Raw genomic sequence first — 20,216 nt, 5'->3', positions numbered from 1 at the left:
AAATGCTGATTCTCATTCAGGTATTCGTTTTGTGTCCCTGAATGCAGGTGTTGCTCTAGGTACTGAGAGCACAGCAATGAACAGACAGGCCTCGCTCTAGGGGAACTAACTTGCTCCAGTGCTGCCTGTGTTCACAGTGTTTTCTGCAGCTAATGAAATTCTTTAAAACAAGCATGCATATTGGGGAAGCCAGCACAGCTTGTCCAAGGCAAGGTCATGGAAGCTCCATGAGGGAGCTTGTCCTGAGGGACCGAATTTCTGGGCTGAGGGCTGTGGGGACCGTGGTCTTGAGGAACATCTAGCTCGATTGGTATAACATAGTTTATAAAGAAAATGTTCTACGTCCTACTTTGGTGAGTAGCATCTGGGATCTTAAAAGCTTGTGAACAGCCATCTAAGATACGTTTACTGGTCCCACTCCTTCTGGAGCAAGGGAGAATGAAGAAAACCAAAGACACAACAGAAAGATTAGTCCAAAGGACTAATGGAATATAAACCTACCACAGACTCCACCAGACTGAGTCCAGTATAACTAGATGGTGCCCAGCTACCACCACCGACTCTTCTGACAAGGGATCACAATAGAGGGACCCGGACAGAGCCAGAGAGAGAATTGTAGAACAAAATTCTAACTCACCAGGAAAAAAAAAAACCGACCAGACTTACTGGTCTAACAAGAGACTGGAGAAACCCCAAGAGAAACGGTCCCCAGACACCGTTTCAGCTCAGTAATGAAGTCACTCCTGAGGTTCTCACTTCAGCCAAAGATTAGACAGGCCCATAAAACAGAATGGGACTAAATGGACTCACCAGCCCAGGGGCAAGGATGAGAAGGCAGGAGGGGACAGGAAAGCTGGTAATAGGGAACCCAAGGTCAAGAAGGGGAGAGTGTTGACATGTTGCAGGGTTGGCAGCCAATGGCACAAAACAATATGTGTGCTAATTATTTAATGAGAAGCTAGTTTATTCTGTAAACCTTCATTTAAAGTACAGTTAAAAAAAACAAGCATAGGTAACTTTTACTAATTAAAACAAAAGTTTGTAATTTTGTTCATTTTCAGTTTGGTGACTTGTCATAAAATAAGTATTACGGGTTTTCTTTTTTTTTTGTATCCCACAAAATCCTAGTGGATTGTTAGTGTGTTGGGAAGATGATATTTGTAATTGACTGGATGCCTTTAGACAAAACCCAGCAGCCTGGTACTACTACTGAGTTTTAGTATATTGGCCTTGGTTTTACCTTCTTAGGAAGTAATGACACCTTCGCTCCCCTAATTGTAAGTTTTTAATGAGGGTTACCAATAAGGCCTATCTGTATTTTGCCTCTTCGACATACAGAAGCTGCTAAGCACTGTAAGGGTTATTAGGTTGTTAGTGACTTTAATATTTGTTTTATCTCTAAATAGCTGCCTTTCTACCGCTTAATGTGCCGCATATAATAGTTAAGTCTGAACTATTTCTTTCAAATAAAAAGTTTGTTTTTTAAACTCCATCAGCCTAGGAGCAGTTTCTACCAGGTGAAATAATCACACTGGCAGAGAAAGAATAATCAAAAAAAGGCGTAAAAGGGCCTCTTGTTTTGTCATTTACATTAAAAACCTGTAAAGTAGCCAACAGTAAGCATTGGTTTTAGGAAAAAGGTATTTAAGGTAGGCAACCTTCTGTGGACCTACTATATTAAAAGCTGGGCTAGGATTCAATTATCCATTGTCCTTTGCCTTAAAAACTGGTTGTGAGGTAAGCAATTTTGAAGCATACAAGATAAGAAGGCTAACTGAAATAATTTCTCAACAGTCTCATCCTTTTCCCTTCATTCACCTGAGTTAGTGGTTTACCTGTACTTTTACTTGATAACATAATATGTTTTCTCACTTTAATTTAGCATCCTTCTACCCTCTTGAAAACAAAGATGATTAAGTGCAGCATAGGATCTGGAGGAAAATAGAGAATGTAAAAACAGCGTGGTCAAGTCCTGAAAGAGTGAAAGAAGAGCTTTGATGGAAAGCCAGATCCTAGACTAACCTTTTGGATTCTAATCTCAGTTCTGAGTGACTTGCTTGGTAACTCAGAGGAGTCCGTTTCCCCTCTGTATCTAGTTTTCCACCCACAAAATGAAAGTTAGGAAGAATGCTAGTTTGGAGAAGCTTGGCACATACAGTGCTGTATAACTAACAAAAGTATCATGGCCTTTGGATTAACATATTTGTTCTTGTATTTTCCAGTTACTAAAGAGAGTGTATGGAAGTTTCTTGGTAAATCCAGAATCAGGTATGTAGTAATATGAGCAATTGTATGGAATGACATGGAAAGAAACATGTGTTTCCTTTGCCCTGTTTGTATTACCTGTGCTTTTTTTAGCCAGCGAACTTAAATATTATTCATTTTGTAAATATTTCTGCATGAGCCCAGTTCCCACTTCAACTCCCTCCGTAAAAATAGCTTTTAAGAGGCTTCACTTAGTCCAGTATAACCCCATTGCCATCGAGTCAATGGTGACTCATAGCTACCCAGTAGGACAGAGTAGAACTGTCCCATAGGGTTTCCAAGGAGCAGCTGGTGGATTCGAACTGTTGACCTTTTGGTTAGCAGTCAAGCTCCTAACCACTGCACCACCAGGGCTCCTTTGTCCAGTATGGTTAGTGACAATGGGGCATATGGAATTTTGATGTATGTCATTTTTAACAGTTACTTGATGGGGCCATATGATTTTATCTTTCAGCCAAAGGGCTACTTTGTTTGTACATGGTAGTTAAAATGCTTTTTAAGAGTGTGCAAACACTGATTCCCAGCCCCCAGTAACACCTCTTTTCTGTACACTGCACATGTGGAGAGGGAAGAGAATATTCTCTCATTTTCAAGTGACAAAAATGCGAGCCTTTCTTTAATCCATTCTAAAGGATTTCATCCTAATCTAATAGGTAATCTCTAGATTATTCCAGCTCCAGGGGAATTGAAAGGTGACTGGGTCCCTTGGTTAGAACAGCTGCATTATACAGCTTTAAAGCAGTTTAAAGTGGAAAAAACCGACCAATATTTTCATCCGTGTGATTAAGTGATACATCCCAAATTCTGAGGCATTTAGTCAGGTCCCAAAGTGAGGGTAGCGATCCTATGAACAACGCACAGTCATTACTGTTGAGGGTCTTCTTCTTTTTCGCTGACCTTCTCCTTTACCAAGCATGATGTCCTTCTCTAGGGACTGGTCCCTCCTGGTAACATGTCCAAAGTAAGTGAGACAGTCTCGCCATCCTCACTTACAAGGAGCATTCTGGCTGTACTTCTTCCAAGACAGATTTGTTCACTCTTCTGGGGGTCCGTGATATACTCAGTATTCTTCACCAACATAGTTCAAAGGCATCAATTCTTTCATTGTCCAGCTTTTGCATGCGTTATGAAGTGATTGAAAATACCATGGCTTGGGTTAGGCACACCTTAGTCCTTAAAATGACATCTTTGCTTTTTAATACTTTGAAGAGGTCTTCTGCAGCAGATTTGCCCGTCATTTGACTTCTTGACTGCTGCTTCCGTGGGCGTTGTTTGTGGATCCAAGTAAGATGAAATCCTTGACAACTTCAGTATTTTCTCTGTTTATCACGATGTTGTTTATTGGTCCAGTTGTGAGAATTTTTTTTTTCTTGATGTTAATTGTAATCCATACTGAAGGCTGTAGTCTTTGATCTTAATCAGTAAGGAACCCTGGGTGGTACAAAAAGTGAGTGCCCAACTGCTAACTCAAAGGTTGATGGTTTGAACCCACCCAGCAGCTCCACACGAGGGAGACCTGATAATCTGCTCCCGTAAAGATTACAGCCAAGAAAACCCTACCGGGCAGTTCTGCTTTGTCACATTGGGTCGCTATGAGTTGGAATGAACTTGACAGCACCCAACAACAACAAAAATAGTTGCCGTCAAATCAGTTCTCTCAAATCATGTGGTGACCCCATGTGTGTCAGAATAGAACTATGCTCCATAGGGTTTTTAGTGGCTGATTTTTCAGAATTAGCTCTCCAGGCCTTTTCTTCTGACACACCTCTGGGTGGATTGGAACCTCTAACCCTGTTTGCGCCACCCAGGACTCCTCTGGAAACAAAATATCTAATAAAGAAGACGGAATGCACCTTGTTACTAGGAGTATATTAGATGGAAGGTCTGACAGCAGTCCGTAAAGAGTGCTGAAATATGCTAATCTCCATGTTGACGGGCCAAGTGTATCAGCCAAAAGATAAGTAGCACTGTGGACTTTAAGAGGAATCAAAATTTTTTTTTAAAAGAATGAAAGAATCAGATCTAGAATAGAAAAATCATGTAGAAACTGTTGGGGATGCTTGTCACAGCTCAAATCCCAAAATCTATCAGAACAACTGAGGCATAATACATATCTAGAGCTTACATTTCTGTCCCTGGGCTTTTTCTTTTTCCACGGCCTGCTAAAGCAGATAGTGCCAGATTGCAGACCCTGTGTTCATGTAAATGGAAGATACAAAAGCATGTGAAAGTGGCTTCCTTCCTCCTTTCTTTCTGTGGATCTATCTAGCAAAGTATGGAAAACTCAGCAGGCCATACTAGATTCTTACATTTCTTCATTCTCAGGATATTCTCTGCCTGGTATCCTGAGCCTTACTTAAAGTCTGGTTTTAGCTATAGTTTTATTTAGTTTGTTTTACTTGGCTTCTTCAAGTTAGCAAACCTCAACTCTAAATATTTCCTGTTTAATCTAACCTTCTTGTACTCTATTTGCTTATCTGGTTTTCAGGTGCCCAAAATTGGAATAGTGACTGGTATTATTTAATACTGGAGTGCCAGAAATGTGCTAAGCACTACCTAGAATAGTGACTTAGACAGTCCATGCCCTCCAAGAGATAGATCCAGCAAAAAACAGACCTCAGGAATGCTTTGGGAAAAAATAAAATAGTAACACCATGTAGAGGTTTGAGATATCGATTACCCACTGTGGTCCAGGAGCTTTTAAATACTGTATACTCTTTTAATTCTCGCAATAGTCTGCCCCGTCCACCACCCCCGCCCTTTTTTTTTTTAAACAGATCCCAGAATTGTAAAGGTTAGGCAATTTTTCCAAGGTCACAAAGTGACAAGCTTAGGATTTGGACCCAGTTCTGTTCAGCTCAAAATAGAGTTCCCTACACCTCCATATCATACTGCATTTGACAAGTTACTTTGCTTTTTTGAATCTCTTTTTCCTTCTGTAAAGTGAGAATGACCTTATCTGGCCTACCTACTTCAAAAGATTGTTATAGAGACCAAATGAAATAAAGTATTTTAAAAATACTTTGAAAATTTTACAGTATATACAAATAAATCTGTTGGGGGTATATATACACAAGTGGGCTTTAGGTTTTTCTGTACCCTGCCTCCTCCCACACAGGGTTTTTGATGGCATGTCCAGGGATATATCTTATTATCAGAAAGCCACCCAGCTGCTGATCATGTTGGCACTTGGCACCTTAAACCCATCAGAGAAAAATATGATTCACATCATAGCTTGCAACGATATATTTCCCCTTCACAACTTACGTCTGGAATGCTAGATTGCTAATCAAAGTTCCCAGTTTATGACTTCCTTCCATTCCACATTTTTAATCAGTCATCTTTGATCTTCAGTTTTTTGCTTAGCATTTTTTTAATTAGCTGTATGTGTTTTTAGGGATTTTAAGTATAACTGCTGGGTTTGGTTTTGTTTTTCCCCCCTCCAGGATACAATGTCTCTTTGCTATATGACCTTGAAAATCTTCCTGCCTCCAAGGATTCCATCGTACATCAGGCTGGCATGTTGAAACGAAATTGTTTTGCCTCTGTCTTTGAGAAATATTTCCAATTCCAAGAAGAGGGCAAGGAAGGAGAGAACAGGGCAGTTATCCATTATAGGGATGATGAGACCATGTGAGTACAGAATTTGGTCCTGAAGCCTGAGTGTGGCTTACATCAGGTTGATGCTTACTGAAAGAAACATGGCGAGGTTAGACCCTAAACTCAATTGTGGGAACCCCACTGAAACATTATTTTCATAAATTTCCTTAAGCCAGGAGGTAGATAATTAAAAAAAAAAAATAGGCCAGTTCTCCTAGTCTCCAGATATTGAGAATTGGCAAAAGTTGAGAAAAGAATCCTTTAGGCTCCACTATTCTGAGTCCAGAAACCCTGGTGCCATAGTGGTTAAGTGCTACAGCTGCTAACCAAAAGGTCGGCAGCTCAAATCCACCAGGCACTCCTTGGGAACCCTATGGGCAGTTCTGCCCTGTCCTATAGGGTCACTATGAGTTGAAATCGGCTCTACGGCAACAGGTTTGTTATTCTGAGTCCCCTGCAAGAATATCAGGAGGCAGAGAATGACCATAGGTTCTGTGTTATTGCAACTCTTAAATCATACTATAAACCTCATAGTAAATAAAATTTAAAAAGTGGAGTTCTGAGAATCATTAACCCTGGATTCCATGTCATACCATGTATACAAGTTAATAAAATCCACTTTTGGTCATTCCATCTCCTCCTCCTTTTAGGACATGCATTTATTATGCCAACTTTGTTAGCCATAAAAGCCTAGTCTCACTGGCATGCCTTGTTTAATTAATTAAGAGATTTATGACTTTAGCCTGCTACTTGACATATAGGTTGTGTTGACAACACCCCATTCTGATTCTGGACTTACTTTTGTGGGTTTTGTTCCCCTTAGGTATGTTGAGTCTAAAAAGGACAGAGTCACAGTAGTCTTCAGCACAGTGTTTAAAGATGATGATGATGTGGTCATTGGAAAGGTGTTCATGCAGGTATGGAGTGGACGTCTTGTGGGGGCTGGGGGGCGGTCCATGGCATGCTGATTTATGCCTTTGCATAAAAACACACCATAAACATAGAATGGAGAACTAGCAGCTCTTCACTGATACTGGAACTCGTTGAAGAGTCAGTTAAACAGCCCCTTCGAACTCACTGAAAGTTTTTTTCCATACCGGCTCTACCCTTGGAGGACAGGACTAGAGGATGAGTTGAGTACTCGACATAGCTCCGATGTGTCTGAATATTAAGTGGCTTTCCTGCTATGGGGTCTTTGACCTAAAGCTCTATCAAGTTTCCTACCCTCTGTGTTTCCTCAGATTTCAAGGTCTCCTTTTGGCTTGGTTTAGTCCTAAAGTCTTTTCAGGATGGAACTGATAACTGATAGAGGAGAGACTGGCTTGACTGGAATGAGATTATCCTAGGGTACATCCTTCAGAAGCTCATGTAATAAGAATAGTAATGGGTTTAGCAGGACATCTCGTAATTGGATTTTTGGTGCAGTTGGACTCAGCCATTGTAGACCCACGTGGCTCTGTCACATTGTCTGCTAGCCAGTTGCTGGCTCCAGGATATGAGTGACATCCAGGCTGATTTCTTCTAAGATGGCTCCGTATTCAAGATCTAGTACATGGGCGGAATTCAAAAACAGCTTGTGCATTCATTCCGTTCTTTGGCAGGGTGATGAAATTTAAGAATCCTGGGACGGGATATTTTTTGCCAAGACAAACTGAAAGACAGTTATGCTTAATCTGGTGAGGATATTTTGTACGTCGCCTTCTAAGTGGCTCATGATAGATATCCCCAATTTGATCCATCTCTAGTGGCTTTTTTGTGTTTTGGCTGATTAATCAGAAACTCTGGTTTTGGAATCCCAGTGCAGAAAATTTGGAACATTGACGCTTCCAGAATTTGAGAGTTCTGAGCTTTATGAAAGTATATATCTATCTCCCGCATCTGCAGGCTCAGCCTCTAGACGGGCATTTCATGTGTTTCTCTGCAGAATTGACAGGGGAATTAAATGCAGTCGCTCAGAAATTGGGCTAAATCCAGACTGATGAACTAATTTTAAAAGCTCTGAAGTATATATTTAGATTTGACTGATTTTTTACCAGTCTTGTTCCATTTTATTTCAGGAGGCATCTTAACTTATTTATACTTTAAACAGACCTATTTTGGAGAGCTTACTTGAGATTTGTTCCTTAGGAGAATTTTGTATATTTTTTTGCGTATGATTTTAAACTCCTTCCTCAAAGTACATGGGGTAGGGTGCTTGTCTGAAAGGGAAAACAGAGCCTCTTGCATTTTTGCACTAGCAGTATCTCGAGTTAGTGACTGAGCTGGCTGCTGCGCGGGCCCATATGGTGTCTAGGAATGTGAAAAGGCTGTGCTCAGGAAGCTGGCTGCCCTGCCATCCTCTCTGGATTCAGAGACTGGGGTAATGTATTGCAAATGACCATAGAGCACTGGACTTATTTTGCTGAGCTTTCCCCAAAATAAGTCATCTGAGCTTCTTCCTGGGCCTAGTAATTTTAAATTTCTAGGAGAAAAAAGAACAATGGATGCCTGGCACAGAAAATTGTGACCAGGGGATGCTGTTTGGAGTTCCGCACGGTCACTAATTTGCTTGCTGTGGGCCCTTACGGGTATTCCCATGCCAGCATGCACATCCAGCCTGATCAGAAGACAATTCGTGCACTTGTCCTTTGGCAGGTAGGCTCTAAGGGCTGCTTACCTGTCTTTAGAAAAACCCAAGGGAGTTTCTATTCCACCACTTACTTAGAGTGTCATAGTACGTGGTTCAAGCTGAGCACTAGAGAAAGTGTAGCCAGAAGTCATCATTTCAAAGTTCATTCTGTGAGAAGCAATAGGACCATCACTTATGTTTTTACAGATTAGAGCTTGGTGAACAATCCTTTTCACATTATTAGATCTTAAAGTCAGTCTAAGGAGCCCTGGTGGCGCTAAAGCACCTGGCTGCTAACCAAAAGGTCAGCTGTTCGAACCCACCAGCTGTTCCTTGGGAGAAAGATGTGACAGTCTGCTTCTGTAAAGATTTACAGCCTGGAAAATCCTACGGGGCAGTTTGAGAGTAGAACTGTGAGTCGGAATTGATTCAACGACAATGGGTTTGGTTTTTTGGGGCATTATTTTTTTTTTATTCATTTGTAGTTGTATCTGTAGGGTAGATTCCTTCAACTGGAAACACTGTGTCAAATGACAAGTGCATCAGTAATTGTTGATATCGCCAACCCTCCTGCCATAGGGGTTGTGCCGTTTCCCTCCCACCTCCAGTGCATGAGCCTGCTCATTTCCCCAGGATGGCGTGTCAAACTTTTGAATTTCTGCCAGTCCTGTAGGTTAAAAATGGTATCTACGTCCTCATGAGTGAAGGAGGTCAAACATCTTCTGTTAAAAGCCATTTTGTTTTTCTTTTCCTATGAAATGTCCCTTTATGTTCTTTACCCATGTTTTTAATTGAGCTATTGATGTCATCAGTTTCTTATATAATAGGGAGATTAGCCCTTTGCTTGCTGAAAATATTTTTCCCAGTTTGTCAGTGGACTTGTTTGGTGTTTTGTGTTTCCATGTAGAAGTTTGTTTTTCACGGTCAAATTGATCAATCTTCTCTTACGGCTTTTAGATGTTGAGTCATAGAAACACCTTCTCTGCTCCAAAGAAATTTACCTGTGTTTCTTTCCTAGTGTTTTTACAGTTTCATCTTTTACATCTAGATCTTATCTGTGGAGTTTCTTCTGGTATGTAGTACAAAAGTGGGTCCATCTACATGACTACCCAGTGGTCCAAGTAGCAATTATTTAAAAATCCATGTTTGCACCACTGATTTAAGATCCTACCTTTATTATGTACTAAATTCCTATATGTATTTTAAGTTTATTCTGCCTTTCTTATGATAAATTGTGCTTTGATGGAAAAGAGAAATCATGATATTCAAAAGGCATCCTAACTAGACTAGCCAGAGGGAGAAAAAAGAGGCAGTATTTCTGGCATATATGTAATGAAGGGACCCAGGAACACTAATGAGGATGAAGGGTTGTTTGAGTTTGTTTGTTTGTTTGTTTTAAAAAGTGTTATTGAAGAAGAGGAACCAAGAAGCAGCAGAGACATGACATCACATTGGCTCAAGGAAAATGCCAACACTGACTGTATTGTTGACTGGTTATCTTAAATGTGTTATTTTCCGTGTACAGAACTAATAAGTCATCACAGTTTTACAAATAGCCCATCTGGTTATGAGCATACTACATGGACCAGTGAATTGGAGCCTCAGGGAATACTTGTCAAACACAAGAAAATGCCTCAGGACAGGCTGAGCAAATTCACGTGGAGGGCCCTGCTGGAGGTTCAGCGGGGGAAAACAGCAGAGCTCTTCTTTCTTTTTTTTTTTTTTTGTCTTTATTTTGTGGCCATTGAGCTTAGATATAAAGAGAAAATTTCACCACGATGGATATTATGATGACAAAGCGTTTTATATACAAGTTAGCATATGCCGACAGATGAACTATAATAGCACATTTTATTATTAATCCGGTTACTACAAAATGTATTCTTTAGTTGTTTTCTAAATGACACTTATAAAAGTATCTAGGGATCTCTGGCTTATTTACAGTCAGCGGTTCTCTAGTTCTTTTCCCTTTTTCAGGTGTTGCTATCTCCCCTTTTAGCAAGAGCTATCTAACGCCCATACTTTTCAGTAATCCCAGTTTACACAATTGAGGAAAAGGGATAGAAATCAAGATCCATTATCTGAGGAATTTACTTTTTTCTACTAGAATCTTAATTTTTTTCTCCTTTTTACTTCAAAGTCACTAAGAGAGGAAACTGGCCTGATTCCTTCCCTCAAACTCTCCCCCCGACTTCCAGAAGAAAAGAAGTCTTATAAAACTTTAACTCCTAAGTCACCAGCCACTTTGAGAATCTGATTGACTCCATGGACCCGCTTGCCACACGTGTACCCTCATGCACAATTTTAGATAGGTGTGGCTGGCATGACGTGGTTTTTCTCTGGCAGTTAAATTATAGTAGTGCTGAGGACTTGGTTCAGGATCACTAAAAAGGGGACAAGAGTATCAGAGAAACTGTTTCATAGGTTGTATTTCCAGGACTAGTCAGACTTCTCTTTGTCGGAGCTTGATTTCTTTGTGTCTGAGTCTTTGGAACCATCCTTATTTGTTGAGATATTTTGGGGAGATACTGTTGATCTGGTAAGGCTAAAGAATAAAACCAGTAGGATTTAGAAAGCTTTCTAACCTCTTTGCAGAATGAAAGATGTTTTCTAGAGAAGGATAGTTACAGAAGCCCTTGTTTAGGAATTTCCATTTTGAGTTACCTTGACTCCTTCCTCTGTCCTCAAATATTTTTCCTTTGGGGAAGCAAATGTACTCTAAAGGGAGCTGAACTAACCCAACTTATGGTACTTCATTTTCTTGCAGCTGTAAGAAGCCGAACAGTGCTAGCTCAGGAGCCAGTATGGCAAAACAGACGAGGTCCTGACTGGGCATTAAGACTCCCCAAGTGTTGTCTTCTTTTGCCATGAACTTGCTGAGGGCTTGCTGTTCAGTGCATATTCTTCGTACCTGCAGAGTATCGTAATAGAGGTATATAGAAAAGACATAAAAACTCCAGTAAGAAAGAAGCCAGCTGCCCCCAGCTATTGGAAATGGTGATATTTGAACAGCAGTAGAAGGACACCCTAGATAAAATAGTTGCGTAAGCCTGTGTGCCCTAAGAGACCTTGGGAGGTCTTTGGTTCCATCCCTTTGCCATCATCTTAGAAGACCCACCGAATGAATTTGAATTATCCTGTTTTACTGGCCTTTCTGGAAAATCTAGTTCTGTTTTTGCTGATCTAGATTGAGAGAAATGTGTATTGTATTGCTTGTCTATTTATATAGGAATGTACAGATTGTAAAAACAGGAGGTTTGGAGATATAAGTAGAAGGAATGGCCTGGTTTTTACATCCTCAGTCATTTTTGTGTAGATTGATGCGAGGATAGATGCATTTTGTCAAGATGGATGGGCTCTTAGGCAGAGTGGTGGTCCAGGTTCAAACAGTAGCCAGCGTTGAAAATCAGACTTCAATTCTCATGTCACTCGGTCTCCCTTTCTTGCCAAGCACTAACAGAACCTGGCTTCTTTAGCTCCGTTGTCTCCTGACCCCATGAAGAGCTTACATTTGGTCTAGAGTTCTGATTGATGAATTCCAAACAGTGATGGGATCTGAAATACCTCAGTGAAGCAAGTCTTGTGGAAAGGCTGGGAGCCAGGAGAAAGTGTGGTATTCATGAAACTGGAAGGAGTGGAGATGGGGTGAGAGGAGTGATGGAAAATTGGTCAGATAGTAGGGGGCTTTATTTTACATGCAAAATAAAAAGGAATTTAAACCTTGAGGTCTTAACCAGGCTAAAGCTTGGGCTCCACTCACCCTGAAATTTTAATATAAAGATTTTCTGAAAAACCTAACCTCTTCTCACATTAAATCAAAAGAAAAGAGTAAGCAGTAGTCTTTCTTCTAAATTTAATCTAAATTTACTCTGGTTCTCTCAGTGCTTTTCGATTTGTTGTCTGTTCCCACCTTAGTTGAAGTTTCAGATGGAGTTGTCACCTGTGTTGATCCAAAATGAGAGAAAAACGATTAACAAAGCTGCTATCACATTGTAAAGATCTGACTTAAGTACATAGTAATCTCTCCTTTTTGAATCTGAAGTACATCGGTAGCAGCCAGCACCTTGTGATATTTCAGGTTCAGTGTAGTCTGTTTTTAGCCATCTGCTGGTCCAGAAGATTACACAGATCGCGCCCCATAGGGCAAACCCCGTAGCATATGTTGCTTCTCACTCATCTTACACCTAATTCTCTCCTGGTTGCTTTTGCTTCATCTTGGAAGGAATTCAAAGAAGGACGCAGAGCCAGCCACACAGCCCCCCAGGTCCTCTTCAGCCACCGGGAACCTCCTCTCGAGCTGAAAGACACCGATGCTGCCGTGGGCGACAACATTGGCTATATCACCTTCGGTGAGCGAGCAGGATTGCCTCTTCTGTGCAGCTCTTAATGGGTTTGTGCTGAAGGATGCCTCCATGTGGACAGAACCTTTGTTAACAGTTTTAAGGCGGGCCCAAGCAGGCATACCAAATTGTTCCTATTGCCATTGCCATGACTGTAGGAGGGGTGTCATGGGGCACTGATGACAGGGCAGGCCCTGTTTTGTGTGCAGTAATTGTTCTGTTTTTTCTTTTTTTCCCCCTCTTCCCTTTTTTTTTTTTGCTAAACCTTATGTGGGGAAAGGGTAGTCTCTGATGTCAAGGCTTAGGGGTTAGGGCCTCATAGCTGCTGCTAAGCAGCTGGATAGGAATTCTTTGTCATTTTGGCATTCTTGTTTTTTTTCTTTTTAACCCTGAGCTCCAGCCATGATTCACTCGTTCCACTTGCCCACTGAGGAAATTCAAGTCTTCCCTTACTGCAGTTGCTTCAGTCTTGTGAGCTGGCTGATTATTACAGCATGGTTTGGAATAACAGCTTATTCACATGGCATCTGTGCCGCTAAAATGTCTCCTTTTTTTTGAAGTTGTATTTAATTAACCTCAGTACTAAAGGTGTACCTGCTTCTTGGTGATGATCGAGTGAGTAGATTTACCACAGTTCGTTAAACCTAAGATGCATTTTTCTGTACATGTTAGTATCTCTGAAGTTGAGATATAGCCTATAATTCATGGCATGTCATAGTTTAATTAGCAGCATCTCTCTGTGGTACATAGTATCATGGGAAATGTATAGTCAGTGACATCAGAGATTCGATGGATCTTCTGTGCTAGTGTTCATTTCTTTTCAGGCTAGGGAAAATTGACCCAGGGTCCTCACTCTTATGAAGCATTCTTTTTCATTTTGGCAAAACTTCAAACTCAGGGCATTTTGCTGATAGACCAGTGAGTAGGGTGGGTGCAGAGATTGAGAGAATTCCAAAAAGCCAAAGGGAAAGGGGTCATGAGGTCTGCTCGAGGACTGAGTGGTACCACATGGGTCTTCACGTGGTTAATACCATGGGATGGGCATTTCTCAGCTCCCAGCCAAAGCAGCTCCTCCTCCCTCCCTGCCCTCATCAAGGCTTGGAGGGCTTGGGTCTTCAGACCCTTAGTGTTGGGCTCTCACAGCAAGAAAATGGGCTGTGCTCTGGAACTTAGTTTCTCTGAGTGTTTACTCTGTACATCAGCACCAGCGACCTAGGACAGGCAAGATTCGTTTCCTGATTTCTTAAGAAAAACTGTTTTCTCCGCAGTCCACCCAGATAGCCAGTTAGTGTCACCCTTCCAAGGAGACTTTGCTGAGCTGCAGAGGCAGGAGCTATAGATGTGTGGCAGACTGGGCATAGATTTCAGAAGCTCAGCCATAGAATCAGACCTAGGATCCAGCTTAGGATCAGGTCCTTCCCCTCAGTAGCCCTGTTTTTCCACCATGAGCTCTCCATTTTTCTCGGGGCCCTCCGTCTACACTCACACCTTATCTAGTTATACTGTTTATGCCTCTCTCATCTCAAGGAGAAAACCCTGACAAAGCCTGGGAGTAATGAAGCAAGTGGGTTCAACTACAGCAGGGAGAGATTGAAGTTGACGATAGGCTGCTGTTCTTTGGTATTCATGTTCCACCCTGACGCTTTCTTTGTGCCCCTCACTTCCCAGTGTTGTTCCCTCGCCACACCAACACCAGTGCCCGAGACAACACCATCAACCTGATCCACACGTTTCGGGACTACCTGCACTACCACATCAAGTGCTCTAAGGTAAGAGTTGCCCCCAGGATCTCAGTTTTCTGTGCGCCGTTTCTTCTCTTCACCAGCGTTAATTGCATCAATAGCCATTCCTGTAGTCCAGGCTTTTGGCAGGGGCTCGAAGTAGATAGTTCTAGAAGCTTCAAGAAATCACACCTTTCTTCATCTCTTTCCCTTCTCCCCGACCCCTCCTTGTTACAGAGAAATGGATATGGCTAGCCTTCCTGCTTCTCTGCACGGCCCCAAGTCTGTCAAACCTTCCTGATGACTTCTAATGAAAACAGAGCTGTTTTTCTAAAACATGATTGCTTTAGTACCTATTTTGTTTGTTCGTAGGCCTATATTCACACACGTATGCGGGCGAAAACATCCGACTTCCTCAAGGTGCTGAACCGTGCACGCCCAGATGCCGAGAAAAAAGAAATGAAAACAATCACGTAAGTAGAGCAGGCCCACAGCAAGACCACCTTCCTCTCTCCTGAACTCACCAAGAAGAAAAAAAAGGACATTGGTGGCCTGACCCTCTAGGTTTCTGGGCAGTAGCTACATGTGAGGCAGGCAGGATTGGGCTTATAGCTAGTGACAAACTGATGATGGAATTAGCAGGTTTTTGCTACTGAATAGTCCAAGCTGGGTTTCCGTGTCTCCATATTTTTGTGAACTATAAGAATGGCAGCTAGAAAGAAACAGACCATTTTGCTAAGATAAGCAGTGTTCTCTTTGGGCCCGAGTCCAGAGAGGTCAGTCTGGACCTTCTCAGGGTCTTTCTGGAAAAATGGAATAATCTGCTTAAGGACATTAAGTTAAGTAAGTAGTCCTGGAACCACCAGTGTTCTCTCCTCATTGGCTTTTCAGCAAGAAGTTTGTGTGGAAAACGAGCAGTGTGTGCTCCGCGTGCAGGAGAGGCCAGGGTGGTACAGGGCCTAGGAAGTTAGAGCTGCGCAAGGTGCCAGGTCTTGGTTCCCCTCCTGGGGAAATTTAGGCAATCCTGTTCCCAAGATAAGGTCTGCTCTCTTTTGTGCGGGTTGAGTTAACCCTTTGGTGATCCAGTTATTTTCTCCTTTGAATTTTTTGTTGATACTATATTTTCACTAATGGAAGGAATGCTGATTACAGGACCAGTTCAGAATTTTTGTTAATGATTTACGGATTTTGATACCCACTATCTGGGATCCCAGATGTCCCAGCGGACACTGAACATAGTAAATCCTACCAATAGGAGTTAATGATAAAACTGGGTTTTTTTTTTTTTTTTTGTAATTGAAAATTTGTAAAACATGAAGGCACCTGGCAATGATTGCACATATATTTTATTCTAGTTTCCTTCTTAGCCTTTTTATTATTTTTTCACAAAAGTATTCAAAACATGGTACAGTGCATTCTTCCTTACTGCAAAAGCTGTACTTACAGCCCAGAGAAATAAAGCCAAGGGATTTTTTTTATCTCAGGAAACTGAGCACTACAGTGCATTCTTCATTGCTGTAAAAGCCACAACTAAAGTAATTTGAATCTCAGAAAAGTTAGCACTACCACATATTCTTCATTGTAATAAAAGCAGTACTAACATCAACAGCTAAGAGGCAGAACAGCCACCTTGGAATATTATAGACCTGCTCCCAGCAGTGCATTCTCCCTGCTACACGTGAAAGCAGTGATTGGGCCCTAAGATTATGGGGTAAGAATAACTTAGAGGAGGTCCTGAGCCTCTTGAAAAGTTCTACTGCAATGCCTTATTCCTTATTGCAAAGGCATTACTTACTGTGGAGAAGCTAGAAAAGCAGTCCTGACAGATTGTAAAGCAAAGACTCAAAGCAGAGCGGGGGGCTGGAAACAGTGAATGGCATCAGGGAGAAAACGGCCGCTGTGACTTAATGAAGACTAGGAATAGCTTGCTCTTGCAATAAGTACATTCTTAGGAGAACATAGTAACTGAGAAACACAGTGAGGAGGCTTATCTCATAGAAACAAAGGCAAACCTGTCAAAAGTTTACAAAATTCACACACCCAGGAGACATACTCCAACACAGTGCTCATTCCACACAATAACACGGCTCCAGCTGGGGTTCCTGAGGTGCACGCATTTCAAAATGCTCCCGTCTTAAAGGTAAACGTGTTAAAATAAGACTGGCCTTCCTTCACCTTCACAAAGAGCTCCAGAGGCATAAAAAGTGGTTGGGATACATATGTCCCACAAGTCACTAAAGGGTTAAAAGTCTTCTGGTGAACCAAGCCTGCCTTCACCCCTCCCAGCCAGTGAATTTGCCAACCCCCTTTGATGGGTGTGGTGTGTCTGGGCCTTCTGGCCTCTTCCCCTGGCATAGGAGGCCCTCTTCTCCCAAGTTAGTTTCTGCTGCCGTTTGAAAGGATGAGAGAGTTGCCTAACTCTGAGCACTAGGGAAGGGTTTTCAGTCACAGAAACAGCAGGCGGTTACACAAAGTACTTTGTCACCTTGACTTCTTTGGGCAAAGCCTCTAGAGACTGTACATGTCTCATTAGGAAATGGATACCAAAGGCTTTGTACTAGCTCTGTGCTTACCACCCAGAGCCCGAGAAATGGTATTCAGCCTCTAGATGGGTCTTTTGCTTAGAGAGGTGTCCAGATGCGATGCAGTGAGATTGTAGCATCATTTCTTCTACCCTGCAGCTTCTTAGCATATAGTAAAATGGGCATGACTCCCAACAAGGTGGAGTGGGGGGGTGAGAGAACGTGCCCTTGCTGCAACTCTAGAACTTGGTCTCCATCCTGGAGTTGAAAATTGCCCCTTTCCCTGCTTGCCCTTCACAGGGCTGCTTTTCTCACCAGGCACCACTTTGGTGACCTTGGGTGTGAGGCAGCCACTTTTAGGGCCCAAGGGAGAGACAAACAATTCAGTAGAGGCCAGGAGGTGAACTGGCAGCTAGGTACAGCAGGAGGGAAGCTGACCTTGCCAGCTGTCACGAACCACACAGGAAGGCTGGGTCTCGTAAGTAGAGAGTCACAGGATTGCTGGTATCATTCGTTCAGGAGGAGAGCCTACCAGGCAGCCACTGCCCAGTGTCTCCCACCAGGGATTCTCTCCCTCTGTAGTACACAGCCAGCAGGCAGTCTTGGGGATGCTGCAGAGTAAGGGCCGTTGTATAAGGGGCAGGGATAACTCCCTCTCATGACAGAGGAACTAAGGAAGGATGAATCCTTGAAATGAACAAATTGTCCATAAACCTTTTTCGTCTTTTGGCCTTCTTTGGCGGAGTCAGACTCCAGAAAGGAGACGAGGAGTGCAGACAACTGTATCCACTCTGAAAACCAGATGATGTCACTAATGGAGGGTGGGAGTTAACTGGCCAGCTGTGGGCAGGAGGTGCCAGGACACCCACGCACAGCACGGGGCAGAGGGAGGAATCTGCAGCACTCTGAACCTGGTGGAAGGAGGTGGCTGGCTGCTGTGACAAAAAGTGCCCTGGATAGAAGCTGACTATCAGAGTCAGCACGCTTATGAGCTTTTTATTTGGAGGCAGGGGTGATTAAAGATGGTTTCGTTTTGGAGTAGGTGAGACATTAGGGCAGGGAAAATTGAGACCCTGTATTTTTGCTCTAATTTTCATAGTTCTCAGTTCCAGCTTCCAGGCTGCTTTACCAAATTCCCTTACTTACCTTTTGGAACCAGCCTCTTCCCAAACCTGGCCCTTTTTACGAAATACTGGGTAGGACAGGCCACTATGACTAAGAGCCTAAAGTCTGGCAAATGTTCCAACTGGAGTCTAATCACCACGTGACAACATGAAGTGCCTTTAGCCTTAGACATTTTGGGGTTGCTTTTTTTTTTTTTTTTTAAATACATATGTAACAGAACATTTGACATTTTTAGCAAGTCTTCACATTCAGTGGCATTAACTACATTCATTATGTAGTTCATCCATCACCCTTATCTGTTCTGGGGTTGCTTTTTCGAACATCCTGCCCCCATGATGAAAGATTTAAGCAACTGCTCTCTGCTGGTCTTAAAAGGTATAAGCTTTAACCACTGCGCCAGCAGGGTGTCCATGGCATGACTGCACTTACATAAAATACCTAGAACAGGCAAATTCACAGAGACAGAAAGCAGATTAGAAGTTACCAGGGGCCGAAGAGAGGGAAGAATGAGGAGTTGCTGCTTAATGGCTACAGAGCATGTCTCTGGGGCATGGAAAGGTTACAGAAAGAGATAGGTTGATGGCCACACAACATTGGGGATGTAATTAATACCACTGCACTGTGAAATGTATAGTTAAAAATGGTTACAAAGACAAATTTTATGTTGCATATATTTTATCACTGATTTTTTTTAAAAGTGAGAACGACCCTGGTTCTAGAAAAGGTTGGAAGCTCCACCGCATTGATGCTTATGTTTCATAAGGTATATATCATCATAGTAGCATATGAATGTGACTTGTAAATAAGCACGTATGGCGTGGCACAGTAGTTAAGAGCATAGATTCTAGGGTCCGCCTGTCTGGGTTCGAATCTTGGCTTTGCCACTGTGTAAACTTGGGCAAGTGGTCCTCTCTGTGCTTCAGCTTCCTTATCTGTAAATCAGAGACAGCTAGGACATCTACCACGTGAGAATTAAATGTAGAATATTTAGAACACTCCCTCACAATAGGAAACCCTGGTGGCGCAGTGGTTAAGAGCTACAGCTGCTAACCAAAAGGCTGGCGCTTCGAATCCATCAGGTGCTCCTTGGAAACTGTATAGGGCAGTTTTACCCTGTCCCGTGGGGTTGCTGTGGGTTGGAGTTGACTCGACGGCAGGGGGTTTGGTTTTTTTTTTTTTTTTTTTTTTGTTTGGCCTCGTGATAAAAAAAAAAAAAAGGTATAAGCTTGTGGGCGGAGCCTGAACTGACTAGGTAATACTAGGAGCAGGTTGAGCTCAGTCTGAAATTCAAGATCTAGGCCACCCAGAAATCATGGATAAGTGATTCTCCCATCTAACTCAGTACATTTAATGTCCTTATGGGCTTAACATAAGGGCAGAGGGGTGATGAATCCAATCTATGAAAGCTGGAGCTCAGTGCCTGTCCTGTAAATCGTACATACCTTGACCTAAGGAATCCCTAGCCCTGTCCACCTCCTGTTAGTGTCTCTTTGGGATCCCATTCCTAGTTCGGGAGTGTGGAGTGGGAGGGAAAGTCAGCCAGAAACTACTAGCCTTCACACTTACTCTCTTCTTTTGAAGGGGGAAGACGTTTTCATCCCGCTAACTGGGGCACAGGAGGAGGCAGCGGCTGGCAACCGAAGGCTGGAACACTTGCTACTGGATAATCGTAGCTTTTAATGTTGCACCTCTTCAGATTCTTAAGGGATTCTCCATTTTGGTTCCATTTTGTAACGTTTGGAAAATAATCTGCAGAAACGAGCTGTGCTTGCAAGGACTTCATATTTCCCGAGAATTTAAAAAAGAAAAAAAAGAAGAATTCCACTTGATCAACTTAATTCCTTTTCTTTATCTTCCCTCCTTCACTCCCCTTCCACCCTCTTTTCCAAGCTGTTTCGCTTTGCAATATGTTACTGGTAATGAGTTGCAGGATAATGCAATCTTAACTTGTTTTCTCCTAAGTATTTGAGTTCAAAACTCCTATATCTAAAGAAATACGGTTGGGTTCATTAATAAAGAAAATCTTTCTATCGTA

The 20,216-nt window shown here is 42.3% G+C and overlaps 1 protein-coding gene across 2 annotated transcripts in view; it reads left to right on the top strand.

Moving 5' to 3' along the window:
* The window catches only part of ARPC2 (actin related protein 2/3 complex subunit 2), a 33,592-nt gene extending 13,376 nt beyond the window's left edge, over positions 1–20,216 (top strand). For both annotated transcript variants that reach the window (XM_064286688.1, XM_003406068.4), the window contains 7 exons: positions 2,223–2,268; positions 5,712–5,898; positions 6,689–6,782; positions 12,696–12,822; positions 14,482–14,582; positions 14,907–15,007; positions 19,763–20,216. In XM_064286688.1, the coding sequence (XP_064142758.1) occupies positions 2,223–2,268; positions 5,712–5,898; positions 6,689–6,782; positions 12,696–12,822; positions 14,482–14,582; positions 14,907–15,007; positions 19,763–19,787 (681 nt within the window). In that variant the 3' untranslated portion in view covers positions 19,788–20,216. The remainder of the gene's footprint in view (positions 1–2,222; positions 2,269–5,711; positions 5,899–6,688; positions 6,783–12,695; positions 12,823–14,481; positions 14,583–14,906; positions 15,008–19,762) is intronic.

This window comes from Loxodonta africana, chromosome 6, assembly GCF_030014295.1.
Source record: "Loxodonta africana isolate mLoxAfr1 chromosome 6, mLoxAfr1.hap2, whole genome shotgun sequence".
Lineage (NCBI taxonomy): Eukaryota > Metazoa > Chordata > Mammalia > Proboscidea > Elephantidae > Loxodonta > Loxodonta africana.
This window is presented reverse-complemented; position numbering and strand designations above follow the sequence as displayed.